This window comes from Balaenoptera acutorostrata, chromosome 14 (genome assembly GCF_949987535.1).
Source record: "Balaenoptera acutorostrata chromosome 14, mBalAcu1.1, whole genome shotgun sequence".
In the NCBI taxonomy this organism is placed as follows: Eukaryota; Metazoa; Chordata; class Mammalia; order Artiodactyla; family Balaenopteridae; genus Balaenoptera; species Balaenoptera acutorostrata.
This window is the reverse complement of record NC_080077.1, coordinates 28,740,973-28,760,196: the sequence shown is the minus strand read 5'-3', so window position 1 is coordinate 28,760,196 and position 19,224 is coordinate 28,740,973. Positions and strand designations below refer to the sequence as shown.

At 36.1% G+C, this 19,224-nt stretch overlaps 1 protein-coding gene across 8 annotated transcripts in view; it reads right to left on the bottom strand.

The window, feature by feature from the left end:
- The window catches only part of AHI1 (Abelson helper integration site 1), a 210,286-nt gene that overhangs the window by 80,247 nt on the left and 110,815 nt on the right, over positions 1 to 19,224 (bottom strand). For 7 of the 8 annotated variants that reach the window (XR_451825.2, XM_057527846.1, XM_057527848.1 and 4 more), the window contains one exon: positions 9,116 to 9,171. The exons of the other annotated variant lie outside the window; for it this stretch is intronic. Coding sequence is in view for 6 of the 7 variants with exons in the window: in XM_057527846.1 (XP_057383829.1) it covers positions 9,116 to 9,171 (56 nt within the window). In the remaining variant the exon portion in view is untranslated. The remainder of the gene's footprint in view (positions 1 to 9,115; positions 9,172 to 19,224) is intronic. 8 annotated transcript variants of the gene reach the window in all.

The following is a 19,224-nucleotide window of genomic DNA, read 5'->3' as shown; positions in this document are numbered from 1 at the left end:
AGCCGATTCCTCAAGTTCTACCAGTTTGTGTTACTGAACATGACTTTATTTGTGTTGGGAAAGCTATTAGCGAAAGAGATTGAAATGGGCAAAAAAGATTACTGGTTGCTCTTTCAATGGAACCCTAGGCAGCCAGACCAGTGACCTTCCTTTTCCCCACTGTACTGCACATGCTCTCTAACCCCTGCTGGCTAATTACACAGTTATCTGAACACCATATCCTACTGCTTGGCATCATTTCACCAAGCCCTGGGCTTATGAAGGTGGAGAGATTTGGTCTGTAGTGAAAGGACTTAGTTTTTGATCTACTGAAGACAACTAACCCACGTCTACTAATTAAGCAGCATGAAATTTCCAATAGCAATGGTGGTGATGGGCATTTGTTAGTCGACCCGGTGGACACGACTGCCATGTGTATAATACATGGGTGAATTCTAACTGAATCCTGAGAATAGGAAGAATGAGAGAAATGATGAGTGAGCATTCAAGCGATGACTATCAGAAATTTGCTTAGTTTTTCTTCTTTAATATGTTGTCCTGGAACAGTAAGAGCAGATGAAAAGGACCCAAAGTAGACCTAAAAGATCAACTTCTTCAACTTTCCTCATTTTACCAACTAGAAAAGTTTTAAGTACTTAGTAAGGAATCTTGCTACAACTGCCTTACTCTACTCCTTTGTCTAATGCTGAAGTACAGTGTGCCTCCTTCTCCCCATTTATGTTCCTGAATTTTTCCTTCCATCTGAGAAATTTTTTGAAAGTAATAATGTTGCATAAATACTAAAGCTTAGTTTTTCACTTTTGAAGAGCACGGGAAAAGAAACATGTACTTCACATTCTATACAGGTTCCGTTCATGGCAGCCCTTTTGGCAAAACATTACTTTCTTTTGTGAAATGAGTCAGCAATATACACACAAGGCTAAGGTAACTGCTGTCCTATTTTCCATCCTCCTCTCACGACAGGTTTCCCGAATTGCTTCCAGTTCATCATGCCTCCTAATGTTACCAGCCTGCTTCCTTTCTGCTTCCATTCGCCCAAACTTTTCTGACCACCTATGACGGCACAAAACCTCCAGGTAGCCTCCCTTGGCCTCCAAGATGCTACACTATTCCTGACTTCCTATGTCTCTCTTGTCTGTCTGCCTTCTGTGAGGGCTCTTTTTCCAACCTTCTGAATATGGACATCCCTGAAGTCCGGTCTAGCTCTTTGTGCTTATTTTTTTCTATAGTTTCAGCCTATATTCATTGATTCATTTAAGCTGTATCTACTGACAGTCTATAAGCAATGGTGACTAAAGCAGACACGGTCCCTACTTTCATGAAACTTACATCCATTCTATCGAGGAAGACAAGAGATAGACATGAAAATAACTGAACAGAAAAATTACAAATTGGGATAAGTATTAGGAAGGAAAAAAAAAGGTGCAATAAAAAGACTAAGTGGGGAGTATCTACTTCAGATAGAATGGTGAAGGAAGATCCTCTGAAAAGCTGACATTTACTGGGATCTAAAGAAAAAGCCCATTATGCAAAAGGGGGTGTATATTCCTGGCAGAGAGACCGAATGTTCAAAGCTGATAGGTGAGTGGGAGAAAGGCTGGCTGTGTTCCAGAAACTCAGAGCAAAGAGTATCATAAGGTGATGCTGAAGAGGTAGGCAGAGACCAGATCAGGCAAGGCCTGGTAGGCCCCAGGAAAGGGTTTGGGTTTTATTCTACAAGTAAGGAGAAGTTATTGAAGAGTGTTAATAAGGAGAGGGATAACCCATTCTGACTTATATTTTAAAAAGATCACTCTGGCTGCCATGACTTACAGAATAGATGAATAAAGGGATCACACATTCAGGATTGCCCAAGACAGTCCCAGTTTATATGCCTGTTGTCTTGGTGTAACTGGATTTCTGCATCGACAGCAGGAGACAGTCACAATATGCAATACATACATACATACATACGTACATACATACATACATACATAAACACACTTTAAAAAATGAAAAGAGAAAAAGAAAGAAGGTTGGTCAAGAGGCACGCAGGTCATTGCGGCAACCTTCATCAGATTCCCTTGTTCCCATTGTCCCTGCCCTAGCTGGGACCCTGGGGTCCTCCCTTTGATTCTTGACCTCAGGCTTGGGATATGTTCTTGTCCATATTTATCTGGCCATCTCTTGTGGTGAAATAATATTCAATATCTGGTATACAGAAAAATATTGAGTGGAATGTGTCTCAACTCATTTATCCCTCACAACAATCCTTGAGGTAGGTATTACTCCCACTTGCAGACAAAGAGGTAAAGAATCTTGCCTGAAGTCATATGGAGTAGAAGTGGCCAAAACAGGACTTGAAGCCAGGACATCTGGTCTGGACTCAGTGTTCTTAAGCCCTCTTCTAAAATTACTCCTCAATGCGAGAGACCTAGACATGTTTAGGGAACTACAAGTAGCTCAAAGTGGCCAGTGTTGAGTATTTGGGAAAAGTTGGAAATAAGTCTACAAAGGTAGCAGAAGGCTTCAGACCACATGCTAAATAGCCTAGCTTTCAACTGGTAGGAGATGGGGTGCACCACAAGATCTTTAACATATGATCGTATTTATGCCTTGGATAAATAACTCTGTGGAGAATGAATCTGGGAGGTGAGTCGGAGGAGACTGGTTCCTGACTGAGCTTTTTCTAAAGACTGGATATCTGCCCCCTTCCTAGACGGGGCCTTTGGACACCTGTTGGGAAGAGTCTGCTTGCTTTCCACTTATGATGATACACAGGACTTCCCACAACCGAGGTCTGAGGCTTCTGACCACTGGATCTCCCTTCTGGACCCCAGAGCTGTTCAGTGTGGCTCTATCAAGCACAACAAATTTAGATCTTCAAACTCATCCTCTTTTCTGAGGTTCAAGCCTATATTCTCAGTTCTCTACTGAACATTTCTACTTGTTCATGGCTTCTGGTTGCCTGAAATTTAACATGTCTAAAATTGAATCTATTATTCTCTAAAAATCATCCTTCATCCCTATTTTTTAAAAAATCTGTTAACAGAGTCATCATTCTCTCAGCAACCTATGTCTCCAGCCATCATTTACCTCTTTTTCTTTTGAATTTCTATCATCAGTTCTAATTTCCAAATGTTTCTCATAAGCATACCTCTATTTCCATTTTCATTGCCCCTTCCTTATTCAGACCCTTAGCACCTTGAATGTGGATTATAGTAGCTTCACAGATCATTTACTTCTAATCTCCACCTACCTGCAATTTCATGAGCTGCTTTTATTTTAATTTTTTAAAAACATTACCCTTTGATCATCTTATTCTCATGCTCAAATGCCTTACTGTTGCTTATATTGATAAAGTCTTAATTTTTTACCTAACATCCAATGATCTTTATAAATCATGCCCAAATTACCTTTTCTTAATCTATCTCATGTTCTGAAATGCTCTGCTTCAGGCAAACTGTCTCCATCTATAAACTCTGTGTACTTTCCTTCTACGATCTTCAGTCACACTGTTACTCTGGTCTAGAACATCCTATTCCTTTTAAAATCCCATCTGTCCTTTATGATCCAGTTTAGCACCTTCCTACTCTAAACAGCCTTCCCAAATCACTACAGCCCTGGGAATTCCTAAAGCACTCAAGGCCCATCCCATATTCCTATACTTGAGTACAAGCTGCCTTGTTGACATGACATCTGTACTATATTGCTCTGAACTTTTATCCATTTCATGTATTGAGATTTATCTATTTACAGTTCACTTTTCTAATTAGACCAAGAGCTGCTCAAAGACACAAAGCATGTTTTATACTTTTTTGTATTTCTGCTTTCCCCCATACCACTCCCACACCTACCGAGCACTTGATACTGTACTGTCCTATGGGCACCGTACACCTAATGTTTGCTGATAATTTAGAAAATAAATTCCTATTATGCCACTCTTATGTTATAGTCCTCCAGTAATATGACACTTTCAGAATTTTAAAACTTTCTCAGGTAGAGAAATTTAGCAAAGTCAAAAGAGAACTGGGGGAAAAAAGTCTGAGAAAAACAAATGTCAGCAGAGTATATTAATGGGAAAAATCAACATAAGCTTCATAATTTACAATATCTGGAGAAAAATTAATGTGCAAATACTTAAGAAAAATGTTGTATTATGGATAACTCACAAGTGGTCTTAAAAAAGAACCAATTTAGCATTTACATTTGAATTTCAATAGAATTGCTCTGAATTGCTACTTTATTGATAAGTGAAAACAGATTCTTTTATGACGAGTTATAAAAGCTTATAGTTTATCAGTTCCCTCTCCACCCTGCAATTGCCTTCAGGAAGAGATTGGCCATAGGTTCTATTTTATGAGTTTTATAGGGGCACATTCACCCTAGTTTACATACTATGAATTCCCGGAAAATTCTATAGATTGGCTGCCCCCAACAGTATGTTAAAATGTGAAAGACATATTTTATGTAAACATATGTATAAATTTATTAAACTAATGTGCAATAATGCAATATGTAGCAATCTTGTGAACCTAGAGTGGGCTAAACAATGATAATAATCTAACAACAGAAACAACTCAAAATGTTGTAGAATGAATATCATATAATCCATAATCATATAATCCAAAAGAGACTCAGAATAAAGTTTAATTTGAATGTACATTTATGAATAAGTTTACTGTTAAGGGCAAGCAATACCACAAACATCTCAGATATATTTTCATAATAATAAAATACTCTAAAACACAGTAAAGTTTACCACTGATGAAAAATCATGTGACAAAAATTTATCAATCAAGCCCTTAGAAAACCTAGAAGGAGTGTAACCGCAGAATGAATGAACAGCTTGTTAAACTGGTCTTATAACAATGAAGAATAATGAAGCAACATTTAAATTTCCAATCGAGCTAGGATATTTTAATTCTTAATAATTTATGCAACACTTTAACAGATGGCAAAAGTGTTCCATAACTGGTATAATTCTGATGAGACAGGCAGGAGTTTGTTTCAACCTGCTGTGGTAGATCTGCAGACTTCTATGCAAACATAAGCTGTAATTTTATAAACTGACAAAAAATCCCTTTGTTAAAAGAAAATTTGTGGGCTTCCCTGGTGGCGCAGTGGTTGAGAATCTGCCTGCCAATGCAGGGAACACGGGTTCGAGCCCTGGTCTGGGAAGATCCCACATGCCGCGGAGCAACTGGGCCCGTGAGCCGCGATTACTGAGCCTGCGCGTCTGGAGCCTGTGCTCCGCAACAAGAGAGGCCACGACAGTGAGAGGCCCGCGCACCGCGATGAAGAGTGGCCCCCGCTCGCCGCAACTAGAGGAAGCCCTCGCACAGAAACGAAGACCCAACACAGCCATAAATAAATAAATAAATTTTAAAAATAATCTGTAAAAAAAAAAAAAGAAAATTTGTTCTCATTAGTGGGGGTTGTGGGATCACTGAATAAATTAAGAAGAAATAAATAGTATTAGTTAGGGTTACAGGTTTGGAATGCAGAAGCTTTACAAAAATGATTGACTACAATAGGCCATGTTGATGTTATTTGGATTTTATCGTACCAGTTTTCACTGGAAGAGATTCAAAAACAGTTCTCCTCAAATCACTAAAAATACTTTATATATTCAACATGACTTACCATGTTTTAATTCCACCAGAAAATAGGAAAAGCTATGGGAACTGCTGTGCATATGACTGTACATTAAAAGGCAGGTATGTTTTAACTAAATCCTTCGTGTAATAACCTAAAGTAAGAAAAGACCAGACATGTGGGTGGAAGACTTCGTTATGCTAGTTGCTATTTCTCTTTGGTTTGCAAATAAGTCCTCCATTTAAAGTAACTATGGGACTCAAGCCTATGCTGATTTAACTATTAACTTACTTTTACACCTGCCTTTCAGGGTTCAGACAATGACCTCTGATTAATCTGAGTCTGATATTATCCTTAACTTGCTGGAGGCTATAAGCAGGTGCAGCAACCAGCTCTTAAAGTGGCATGATCTAATTATCTTCATGTAATCTAATATTATGATTGTATGATGTCTTATTTGCTTTTCCTATAATAGTAACACGTCTGAGTGAATACCATTCAGCCCAAAAATCACTGAAAAGAAAGCCACACATTTATGCATCAAATCTGAGCTAAGACATTAGGTATAAAGAAAATAAAATAAAATCTGAATACATGAACAGGCAAAACATGCTACCTATACAAAGGAATAACTATCAGACTGATTTGAATGTCTCTCCTGAAATACTCAATGACAGAAGGCAAAAAGATGATCAATTTCCACAACGTTTTGAAGGGAAAAAGGTTATATTCAAATAATTAAAAGCCCTGGCAAGCTGCCTTATGCAAAGACAAATGAGAGATATTTTAAAATATGCAGATTCAGGTAATATAATTCTCAATTTATATTTCTTGAAAACATAACTTGAAAATATACTCTTAGATATGAACAAAATTAAGAGCTCTGAATGCAAAAAAAAGTAAGTAGTGATTATAGCCAGTTAAGAAGGAAGGTTTGATCCTTTTTGGTGGAGGGGGTCATGCCATGTGGGGATATTCTGTTTTGCTTTCTATTGAAGGAACCTCAAACACAGATATGGTATTATTTATGTCAAAAAGAAAAAAGATTCCAAACAAAAACTTAAAATTCATGTAATAAATGAAAAAAAAGGGAAACAAGTAAATTAAAAAGAGAGTGGGAAGGAAAGAACACAGAACCAAGGGACAAAAGGGGTTTTGTTCTCAGGCTAACCTATATTCACTTAAAGAACACTACTGCATCCCACTATAATGCTATAGGATCAAACTATCCTCTATAACCATATATTTACAGAAAAGTTCATTCCAACCTGAAACGTCAAGAAACACATCTTTCCCTGTCACAGAGGCCTAAGAAAGTCTTGCTTCCCTCCCCTGCTGAATAGTCGTAAGTAGCATCTAGCACTCTCCTAGACCCCAGCCATTCACGGTAGGACTTAGAGCCAAAGGAATTGTAGAGAGGTAGGCTGGAAACTGGTGGCTAGGTATGAGGACAGGAGTCATTCAGAGCCTCAGCCATTCTGAAATCCTGGTCCACTTCCCTTCTATTTTTTTTCTCAGGCCCAAAGAGTCTCTCTCCTTTTTAGCCAGTATAGTACAAAGTTTGAACTCACAAATATCCCACTTTGTAAAACTTTTAGACAGACTTTTTCCTATTTCTTTTATCTCTAAATATTTTCTTCTCTTAAACGCTTTAGGGAAAATAAGGGCACATTGACACAAAGGATGAAAATTAGGTAAAATTATATTTCTGTGAAAATCAGACTTTATCTGTCCTGGGGCCCAGCAGAGATTGGGTAATGAACAGACCTGTGATTCTATTTAGAGGTTATGGAGAAAGGGCCAAGGTTAACTGTCAGCAAGCTGGGGAACTATGGGGGAGAGGCGAAAGGTTGTTGAATATGCTTAAGTTGTAGTAAAGAGACAGAAGGAGAAGAGCTCAGAAAAAGACATCAGAAAGGAAGACTGGCTCAAGTCAAACCTGGGGATCTAATGAGTGTTAGGGGAGTGTCTGTATAAACCAGGTATTTTAAAACTTATCAACTCTACAGAGTAGAAATGTTATTAATATATTAGGAGCCACCATTTAATAATCCAACTGGGAGAACATAACCAAAACCCAACGATACCTAAACTATTATGCATTAGATTTTGTTCCTAATTCACAGGAGTAATTTCGAGATCAGGGCACTACTGTAAATTTTGTTCATGCCATTATTTCTCATGATTTCATGAATATGTGGTTCTATTATTTTATGATTTAATTCACATGGGAATCTGCCATCAGCCTACAGGGTGAAACAAAAAAACCTGGCAGGTTACACTTTCCTGAGTTCCAAAATGTACAAAACACCCAGAATGTAAACAAGGTGCTGCAGGAAACCCTACAGGAATAAAATAAATTTCAAAAGTATATAAAATGGTCAAATGAGTAGATTATTCAAATACCTTAAAATAATTAATTTTCCATAATTGCTAGCATTCCATTTTTAATATTAATGAATAAAATTTACATAATGTTATGGCTATTCTTTTAGCATACTTACTAAAGGATAACTGGAACACACACACTATATCCATGTACCTTTTTATGACTATGCTAATGATTAATTCCTCAAACACCAGTCGTTTCTGAAGCCCCACGTATTAAGTTACCAAACATGCTGAATCAATTATATGGATTTATAACAAACAGAAAAAATGGAGTCAATTTGTCCATGAGGAAAATATTAATTATCAATAAAATTCAAATATAGTTTAATACTTTATTATTTTCTTAAAAAAGGTATTACTAAATCTTTCTCACAATAGGAAATGCTGAATTGTACGGAGTACTTGAAAGATTATTATATAAAAGGATAAGAAACAAGAATATGCTTAGTGAAGAGATATACTCCAGTCTACTTCTTGTGAATCTTTCAAGTGGGAACCAGCAACTGAAGTGTATTTCATACATACAAATACTATATACAGAGATTAAAAGGGAAATTTATTTGTCTTCCTTCTATATTATTTTCTATAATTATTTTTAATATGGTAAATAGATACTATAATTATTAAATGCCTTTTGTTGTCTGGTAATAATAGTGGAGTAAAAGATTAGATTTCACTTCTATAAGGCATAGTAAGGCATTTCACTTCTATAAGGCATAGTCATCTACAAGAGAAATGAAGCATAATGGCCTACTTTCACTATTACAAAACATTCACTCTAAATAATGATGCTAGTGCACAAAATAACACTCATTTTTACAAGGGTGTAAATCAATTTGCATAAAGATTTACAGTACTTTATCAAAAGTATAAAGTATTTTAAAATTAAATACCATTCTATTCATAACATTAATATAAACAAGTACCTGTAAAAATGATACAGCATCTTATTTTCCTATATCTTAGTAAAAATTGATAGGTTATCTTGATTAATTAGAAAACATAAGGTTAATTTTCTTAAAGGGATATAACTCTTGGCAAAAGGTAGGTTACAAGAGTTTTCTACAATGGCATTTTGTGTCACTATAACCAGTATTATTTTGTGCCTTCTTAACAGTTTTAACAATGTAGAAATAGGTTGCCTTACCGTTGGTGCTGTATCTACATGGTGGTTACAAGGCTTTCTTTCTATACTGATAATCCCTGTGAAATGAAAAGACTGTGAATATTTGTTTATTATAGCTATACATTTTATTTTGAAAACATTTATGTCAGCAAGACATGACTCCTACAGCTTACAAGAAAAAAGCCTCACTTGGATGGCAGAATCCTTTAAAGTGGTATCATGAATTCTTTGGTCAGAAACAGTTGGAGAGTTTAGCTAACTAAGAGACCTGACTCGAGGTGAGCTAAGCCAATTTTCTCATTCAAGTGGCATCCAGCAATAGCAGAAGATGTGCTCTTATTCTGTTCTCAGCTCAAAAATTATACCATTATCTCCCTCTGCTACATTTCTTCAATGAAAGTTTTGCTTCTGTCTTGAGGTCATCAAGTTTTCATAAAGAAATATCACAAAGTCTATGAAAAGAATCGCTTCCTTATTTTCTCAAAAACAAAAAATAAATCTATTTGAATTTCTCTTTGATCATCTGATTTCCTACTATGATACAATCGGCTGGCTATCTATTCAATCACCACAGAGTACTGAAGAAAAAAAAGTTCCCTTGATTCTCTCCTTTAAAATGAAAATATAGACTGCTAACCTTGAGAAAAATGATTTTATCATGTATAGATTTATCTTTTTGTTCCCCATGTCCTCTACTGCATTTCTTTGTAATAAACAGCTTCTAAGGATGTAACACATTGCATCTCATCTGTAAAGATACTGGTTCAAAATCAAGCTCAAGTTTAAAATGAACACAGGTGTGGCTCTCATTTACTTTTTCAATCTCTGTCAATCAGCAGACCAACATGTGAATAGTTAACATGTGAGTAGTTTAACAGTTTGTTAAATAACGCTAAAAGCTAACCACGCAGGGGTGGTTAGAAGTGAGAATTGCAATGCACTGTTAAGAGCAAATAGCACAATTCCTAGTTGAAACAAAACACTAGTTCCTCTCCTTTATAGGCATTTAACTCATTTTTTCTTAAAGTATAATAAATGAGATCAACACAAAACAATCACTTTTTATCACTTTTGTAGAGTATATTCAAAATTAACTAAGTACTGTGAAACAAGATTAAAAAAAATAGTTTTTGTTTCATTTAAAAATACTCTCAGTATGTATTTTTAGCCAGTGAAGTGTAAAGCACTATACTACCTGTATTCACTCAGCTAATATTTAGTTGTAACTGGCTATTTGGCACTCAGTGATAAAAGATACATTATAAAGGATAAATTATGATTTCTGACCTTAAGAGTCTAGTAAAACAGATGTCCTTTTTTGAAGAAATACTATACACCAAATTAAAAGTTCTGTCTTAAATGTAATAACAGTCTTTAAAGTAATTTTGATGGAAAGACATTTTTTTTCTTAGATAACACTGGCCTTGAAAAGTTTTTTTACAACCCAAGTAAAACATATTTGAAAATATTCAAATAATGCTGATTCTTACTGTAAGACTTTACACTGAAGTATACAGAACTAATGGTGAAATCCTCACCTCCTCAGCCCTCATGCTCTCACAACCCTCTCTAGCTGCAACCGCTAAGAATAGTCTGGCACGACACACTGGCTTTAAAATGAGAGTGGTCATACCACGGGGTTCAGGAATTAGCAACATCTTACATACGTGTTCTCACTACTATAATCTGACTGCCATAAAATAGGCCTAGGCTGACTACTGATTTTAAAATTCTTATCCAATTAGAAAGTAATTTCAAAATGATGAAAATAAAAAAAACTAAAAAACCCCCAAATCTACATCCTTAGCTTATGAAAGTACAAAGAAAAAAATTACATGTTTTACAGTTTCAACTTCAGGATAAGAATGTGTTGAAAACTAGAATTTTAAAATGAATTTTCTAAAGATATTGGGTTGGCCAAAAAAAAATTCGTTCGGGTTTTTCCATAACATCTTATGGAAAAACCCGAACGAACTTTTTTTGGCCAACCCAATATAAGCTTAGTTTTAAATTTAGATTGCCTACTGAAATAATATCCTTTGGAAATACAATCATGCATGTTTGTTTAAGCTTTCAACAGAGACTATACAGAAAGGAATAAGCTTAAGGAAAAGCATCCCCAAATATTTTGCTATTTTAAGTAAATTTTACCAAAAAAAATCTATATTTTATTTCACTTTTATCTGATCAAATATTCCAGATGTTTCTGTGAAAAGTATTTCTTGGATGGGATTGACATTTAAGTTAGCAGACCTTGAGTAAAGTAGATTGCCTTCCATAATGTGAGTGGGCTTCATCCAACCAGATGAAGGCCTGAAAAAAGACTGACCTCCCCTGAAAGAGGGAATTGTGCCAACAGACTGCTTTCACCAGGGTATGTCCAAGTGTGTCTTTGTTATTATTAATCTTTCTTGGGACTTGACAGCCCTTTAATCTGCAGAATCTTATCATTCTTCTGCTCAGGGAAGTTTTATTCTGTTATTTGTTTAATTCTGCAGCCCATTTTATTTTTACCTTCATAATTTTTATCTTTTGATAATTGTGCCACTTAATCTTCTAGGTGAGCATCTTCTTTTTCACTTTGTGTAATGATTTTAAAATCTGAAATCATGTTTAGTTCCTTTCCAGAGGCCTACGAAGACTAAGGCAAGAGGGATGGCAAACGCTGGACAGTATCTCAGAAGATGAAGTTTTTTTTTCCTGGGATCTCAGAGCCAGTGTGTCAGGCAAAGTGTGGGAATGGGAGGGCTGTGTCTTCCTTGGTGCTGAGCAAGGACCTCTGCATGGAAAACAGGCCTCTTCTCAAGGTGTGGGCAGATAATGGGTTTTCCAGAGTTCACTGAGGGCTCTCAGCCAGCAGAAGCTATAAATCCTCTGGGTAACTGGCTATTATCTGTCAGTTTAATGTTTGTAGTACATCAAGGGCCTGGCAGATCCTATGGACCACAATGGTCCTTAAACGGAGGCCTATACGCCCATCCACCTGGAGGAGTTTGCTTCCAGGACCAGTTACTGGGAGATGGCTGTAACCTGCAACTGATGAGACTTGAGAGGAGAAGCTTAATCCTGTGCCTCAGCACAGGGGTAACAGTTGCACAGGTTTGCTTTCATTTTTTTGCTATAGTTCAGACCTCCAGCAGAATAGTTGGGACCACAACCATGAGCATGCAAAGAAAATAAACTCTGGTAAGGAGTTTCAGTAACTTGAAGATCAGCAAATAACCTTACACGACTGGTAGTGCCACTGATAACAATGGAAAAATTAGAGAATCTCTTAAATTAAAATAAAACAAAAGAAACAAAACTTGACAACTATTAAGAATTTTAAGATAGCTAATTAATAAACAACAACGATAACACCATTTTAAAGGGAGGAAATAGCAGCTTTCAGAAAGTAAGTCAGAAGATGGGTCACACAACCAAGGAGCAGCAGTACCATTACTGAAACCCATGCATCTAAGTCACAAACCTCCAGACCCATTTGTGTGTTTGTCTAGCCCCTGTGGCCAGGATCTGATTTAATTCACTTTTGTATCCATAGTGCCTGGTCCAAATGCTCGAAACACAGAAGGTCCTCAAGAGTTAACTCAAATATTAACTGAATGAATTAATCTATGCCATATCCACCGGGTTCATATTCTACAATGCAGTGTTAACTGTGTGTATTAGTCATCAGAATGTTTGAATTAACGTTCTAGGACTCTTTTTCAAAACATTAATTAACTACTTCCTTTGGTAATGTTTCTAAACCTACTATAAAACTGAAATGTATTATTTTAAAATTTTCCTAATTTTCCAGACATTAATACACTCTGGAGAAGATAATGAAGAAATTTTATGCTTCTTGGGAGATGCTTTGGGTATTTTATTTTGTGGAAAATCAGAACATGACATTATACCCCACTTCTACCTGACTGATTGGAACAGCAGAATTATATATTTTTTAGTTTCCTTAAACTCTACCAATCTTCAAGTCAGGACCATGATCAAAGGAAAGAAAGAAAAAAGATGATCAGATTTATTGCAAAAACAAAGCAGGCCAAACAAAGTGCCAAATTCTGAAGCCAGAACATATATCCAGCAATCTTATGTATCATCACCAAATGATTATGGGCAACCCACCAAGCACAACGCACTGTGCTAAGGACAGGAGAGCCTCTCTCTCCCTTCTATGAAATTTTCTGAAGAGTTATTTGTTTTAGGCAACACTATAACTATGTATCTTAATTGAGTTTTGGAAGTTGCCATTAATCTCTACATGGGGCACAGGGAGAATTATGCTTTGATTATCTACGGCTAGGAGAAATGAAATACAATTTATTATATTCCAGTAAAATACAGAATTTTAGAAGGCAAAGATCTTTCCTGCCAAATTCAATATAAAGATGTCTGTACGAAAACTGCAAGCCCTTCTCGAGAATTGGAAAAGAAGTAAAACTGTTACTCAGATAATATAATTTATACCCAGAAAGTCCAAAAGAATCAATGCTAAAACTAACACAACCAATAAGAGAACTAATAAATCAGAAAGTCAGCATAATATAAAATTTAATATATAAAAATCAATACCCTTTACATACTCAAACAACCAGTTAGAAGATATAGTGAAAAAGCATACCTCATTTATAAGATTATCATAAAAGAGAAAATACTTGAATAAATACAAAAATACATAAAACAGTACGAAGAAAATGTAAAAATACTTCTGAAAGACATAAAAGGAGTCTTGAACAAATGAAAAGACATCCCTTGTTCTAAGACAATGTAACATCACATAAAGGCCAATTTTCTCTGAGATAATATATGAATTTAATGTGATTTCAATAAAACAGTTTTTGTCCCAGCACTAGACAAGTTGCTTCTAAAATTCATATAGAAGACTATGCAAGAATAACTAGAAAAATCCTGGGGAAAAAAAGAGTGATGACTGAAAATAAATACTAAGTATCAATATATATTGTAAAAAGTCTCTAATTAAAACAATGTGGGGATGACACATGAGTAGACATGTAGATCAACAGAATGTATTAAAATGCTCAGAAAAAGATCCAGGACTAAATATAGCAACACCAATAGTGGGGCAACCTGACATTATATACCACCTGATGTGATGCAAAAAAGCACACATCACTTACTGTATTCTTGCCAAAAAAGTCTGGCTTGGATCTAATCATGATAAAATAGACAAAATAAAAACAGTGGATATTCTACAGGACAACTGGCTCAGGCAGACTCTTTAAAAAAGTTAATGTCATGAAAAACAAACAAAAAAGATTCTAGATTAACTGAGATTAAATGAAATTAAAATGACATAATGACCAATATAAGTGCTAATCTGGACTGGATGCTGTACAAAATAGGTAAGCAAATAAAAAATTACTTAAGACATCTTAGGCACAATTAGGAAAACCTGAATATGAACTGTTTATTAAATGGTACTATAGTATCATTAATTTTCCTAGATGTGATAATGGAACTATGGTTATTTAAGACAATACCCTTCTTGCTGGCAGATATATCAGTGAAATTTTAAAAGCAAAGAAGCAAATGTTGTGAATTTAGAAGTTTCATTTTACCTACTTTTTCCAACTTTTTTGTGGTTTTAAAATATTTCAAAATAAAGTTTGGGACAGGAGTGTAGGCCCTTAATAGACTTTAGGTGACCATACAGTAGGCAAACAAATTTTCAATGGTTTTGAAAATTGAAAAATCTTCCATATAAGCAGAGTAAATGGGTTTAAAATTCTCACTGAAAAAACTTCTCAGCATTATTTAAAACAAAGAGCCAACAGAAAATCAAAACACTCACTCTGGATTGATTAGAACACCTTCCTAAAAATGAGAGAAAACTCCACAATTAATGCATGAATGTATTTATATTTGACATGTTGATAGCACCACTCAATAAATCTACTATGTTTATTAAAAATAATAAGTTTTAATTATAATAATAATTATATTATTATTATATTTTATATAATATTTATATTATTATATATAATAATAAAATTACCACCCTGTTCAGAGATATGAGTTGTTTATAATCTCTACTATTAGACTTTGTTCCTTTATAATCAGGGAAAAAATACATTCCAAAGAACAATTTATTTGTATAATATATCCTGACTCTGGAGCCACTCTGTAATGTATTCAAAGACTGGCTCTGGCAATTATTAGATATGTGACTTGGGCAAGTTATTTATCCACTCTATGCCTTCATTTCCTTATTCAGTACAGGGGAAGCAATATGTATCTCACTGGCTGACGGGAGGGTTAAATTAGTTAATTAATATAAAAAATAGTTCAAATTATACCTGGCATACTGAACACTGAACATAATTGATATATATTCAGAATGTTTATTTTGATTTTAATGTTTAAAATATCTGATCCAGAAGGAGATCAAGATGGCAGAGTAGAAGGATGCTGAGCTCACCTCTGCCAACGAACACATAAAAAAAAAACATCTACACGTGGAGCAATTCTCACTGAAAACAAACGGGAGACTGGCAGAAAGACTCTCCTACAACCAAGCTTGTAAAGAAAGATCACAGAGTCGAGTAGGAAGGGAGCAGAAGTGATCAGGTTGGGACCTGTGCTCCAAGGAGGGGACACAGAAGAGGAGGGGGATATCAGGGGCTCAAAGATCCTCCCTGAAGAATGAGGGGTTTGAACCACATCTTGGGCACCCCAGCCCTAAGGCTCAAAACCAGGAAGATGAGTACCCTCAGCGGGTTTGAAAACCAGTGGGACCTAAAGGAGGACTGTAAGAAGTCGAGACTTCACTCATGCAGAGTGTGCACGTGTTTGCTTACTCCCTGAAAAAGGCAGAGGCAGTAGATTGAAACTGCACGGGGCTCTGGCCAGTTTCCCACAACTGGCTCAGTGCATGACCCAGCCTGCACCAGGTGCCTGCTCCAGCCCCTCTTGCTCTGGTGCAGCTCCCTCTAGGGCAGAGGTGCTGATACTGAGGAGAGTGGACTCTTGTAGGGGATGGAGCCGGCTTGGACCTGGCACTGCATGTGAACAAGGTGAGGGCAGCCATGGCTGACACTCATGGAGGCAGCAGATCAGGAGTAGTCTGCAACTCTGACTGGTGTGCCATGACCATCCCAGCATGTGCCCAAGACTGGGTGTCTGCTCTGGCTCCTCTTGCTCCAGCACTGTTCTCCTCTGGGGAGAAGGTGCCACTGCCAGGAGTGGGGAGAACCATACTTAAAGGGAATGGAATAAGCTCAGATCTGACCCTCAGGGCTTCTGCTCCACCTCCTTGGGACCCACCCCCACCCCTGATATGGTGGTGATGCCTAATGAGCACAGGAAAAGCCCAGGCTCACACCTGGCTCTAGCTCTAGCCCCTCCATCTCTAGCCCCTCCATCTCTAGCCCCACCTCCCACCAAGGTGATAGCTGCCAGCACACCCTCGGGGAAGGCATGACCCTTGCTCATTTCAGATCCAGCTCTAACATCAAAGCCACTGGACACATGCAGACTACACAGGATACTCCCACACAAGAACACCTCTTCAAGACCACAATAGTTAAGTGTTTCACCTAATTTCATAGAGACATAGAAAGTTAAACAAAATAAGAAGACAGAAGTTTTTGTTTCAAATGAAAGAACAAGAAAAAAAAACCTGAAAGAACAACCAATGAAACATAATTTACCAGATAAAGAGTTCAAGGTATTAGTAATAAGAATACTAACTGAACTTGGGAAAAGAATAGATGAGCAGGTGAGAATTTTAGCAAAGAACTAGAAATCATAAAAAAGAACCAGTCAGAGCTAAAGACTACAATAATTGAAATGAAAAACATACTAGAAAGAATTAACAGCAGACTATGTAATACAGAAGAATGCATAAATGATCCAAAAGATAGAACAATGGAAATCATCCACTCAGAACAGCAAAAAGAAAAACAAATTTAAAAAAATGAGGACAGTTAAGGGACCTCCAGGACAATATCAAGCATATTAACATGCACATGGTAGGGGTCCCAGAAGGAGAAAAGAGAAAGGGGTTAAAAATATATCAGATGAAATTATGGCTGAAAACTTCCCAAAGCTGAAGAAACAGATTTCCAGGTACAGGAAGCACAGAGAGTCCCAAACAAGATGAACCCAAAGAGGCCAACAACAAGACATATCATAATTAAAATGGCAAGAGTTAAAGATAAAGAGAGAATTTTAAAGGCAGCAAGAGAAAAACAGTCATATACAAGGTATCAGGCTTTCAGCTGACTTTTCTGCAGAAACTTTGCAGGCTGGAAGGGAGTGGTATGGTATACTTAAAGTGCTGAAAGGGAAAGACCTACAGCCTAGGCTACTCTACCCAGTAAGGTTATCACTCAGAATTGAAGGAGAGAGAAATAACTTCTCAGACAAGCAAAAACTAAAAGAGTTCATCAATACTAAACTGACCCTACAAGAAATGTTAAAAGGTCTTCTCTAAGTGGAAAAGAAAAGGCTACAACAAGAAAAGAAGTAAGAATTTATAGGAAAGGAAAAGTCCCACTAGTAAAGGCAAATATATAGGAAATGCTATGGATCAACCACTTAAGCTAGCATGAAGATTAAAAGACAAAAATTGTAACATCAACTATAACTACATTACACAGTTAAGAGATAGACATGAAAATGTAAAATATGATATCAAAACCACAGAATGTGGGGGAGGGGAGTGAAAAAGGAAGATCTTGTAGAATGTGTTAGAACTTTAAAACAAGTAGATATAGTTATAGGTCAACATATATGAACCCCGTGGTAACCGCAAATCAAAAACCTACACCACATACACAAAAATCAGAGAGAAAGGAACACAAGAATAACACTAAAGAAAATCATCAAACCACAAGAGAAGAAACTAAAGGAAGAAAAGAAGAGAGAACCACAAAAACAAGCAGGAAACAACAAAAATGCAATAAGTACATACTTACCGATAATCACTTTAAATATCAGTGGATTAAATGCTCCAATCAAAAGACATAGGGTGGCTGACTGGATATAAAAAGGTGCATCTATATGTTGCTTATAAGAGACCCACTTCACAGCTAAAGACACACACAGACTGAAAGTGAGAGGATGGAAAAAAATATATATCACGCAGATGAAACAAAAAGAAAGCTGGGGTGGCAATACTCATATCAGGCAAAATAGACATTAAAACAGTGTCTAAAACAAAGACAAAGAAGGGCATTATATAATGATAAAGGGATCAATACAAGAAGAGAATATAACATTCATTAATATATATGTACCTAATATAGGAGTATCTAAATATATAAAGCAAATACTAACAGACTTAAAGGGAGAAACTGACAATAATACAATAATAGTAGGGGCTTCAACACCCTAATGACATCAATGGACAGGTCATGCACACAGAAAATCAATAAGGGAACAGTGGTCTTAAACTACATTTAGACCAGTTGGACTTAGTAGATATCTGCATGGTGTTCCACCAAAAAAGATGAATACACATTCTTTTCATGTGCACATGGAACATTCTCCAGAACAGATCACATGCTAGACCATAAAACAAGTCTCAATAAAGTTAAGAGGATAGAAATTATATCAAGTATTTTTTTCTGACCACAACGATATGGAACTAGAAATTAGAAAGAAAAATGGAAAAAACATAAAAACATGGAGACTAAACAACTTATTACTAAAAAACCAATGGGTTAACAAAGCAATCAAAGAGGAAATCAGAAAATATTTTGATATAAATGAAAATAAAAACACAACTTTCCAAAATCCATGGGATGCAGCAAAAGCAGTTCTGAGAGAGAAGTTTACCATAATACTGGCCTACCTCAAGAACCAAGAAAAATTTCAAATAAACAACAAAACCTACTATCTAAAGGAATTAGGAAAAGAACAAAAGCAAAGTCCGAATTCAGCAGAAGGAAGGAAATAATAAAGATCAGAGAGCAAATAAATGAAATAGAGACCAAAAAACAATGGAAAAGATCAGTGAAAACAAGAGCTGCCTTTTTGAAAAGATAAAATTGGTAAGCCTTTAGCCAGGCCCATCAAGAATAAAAAGAGAGGACCTAAATAAACAAAATAAGAAATGAAAGAGGAGAAATTACAACCAATATCACGGAGACACAAAAAAATCATAAGCG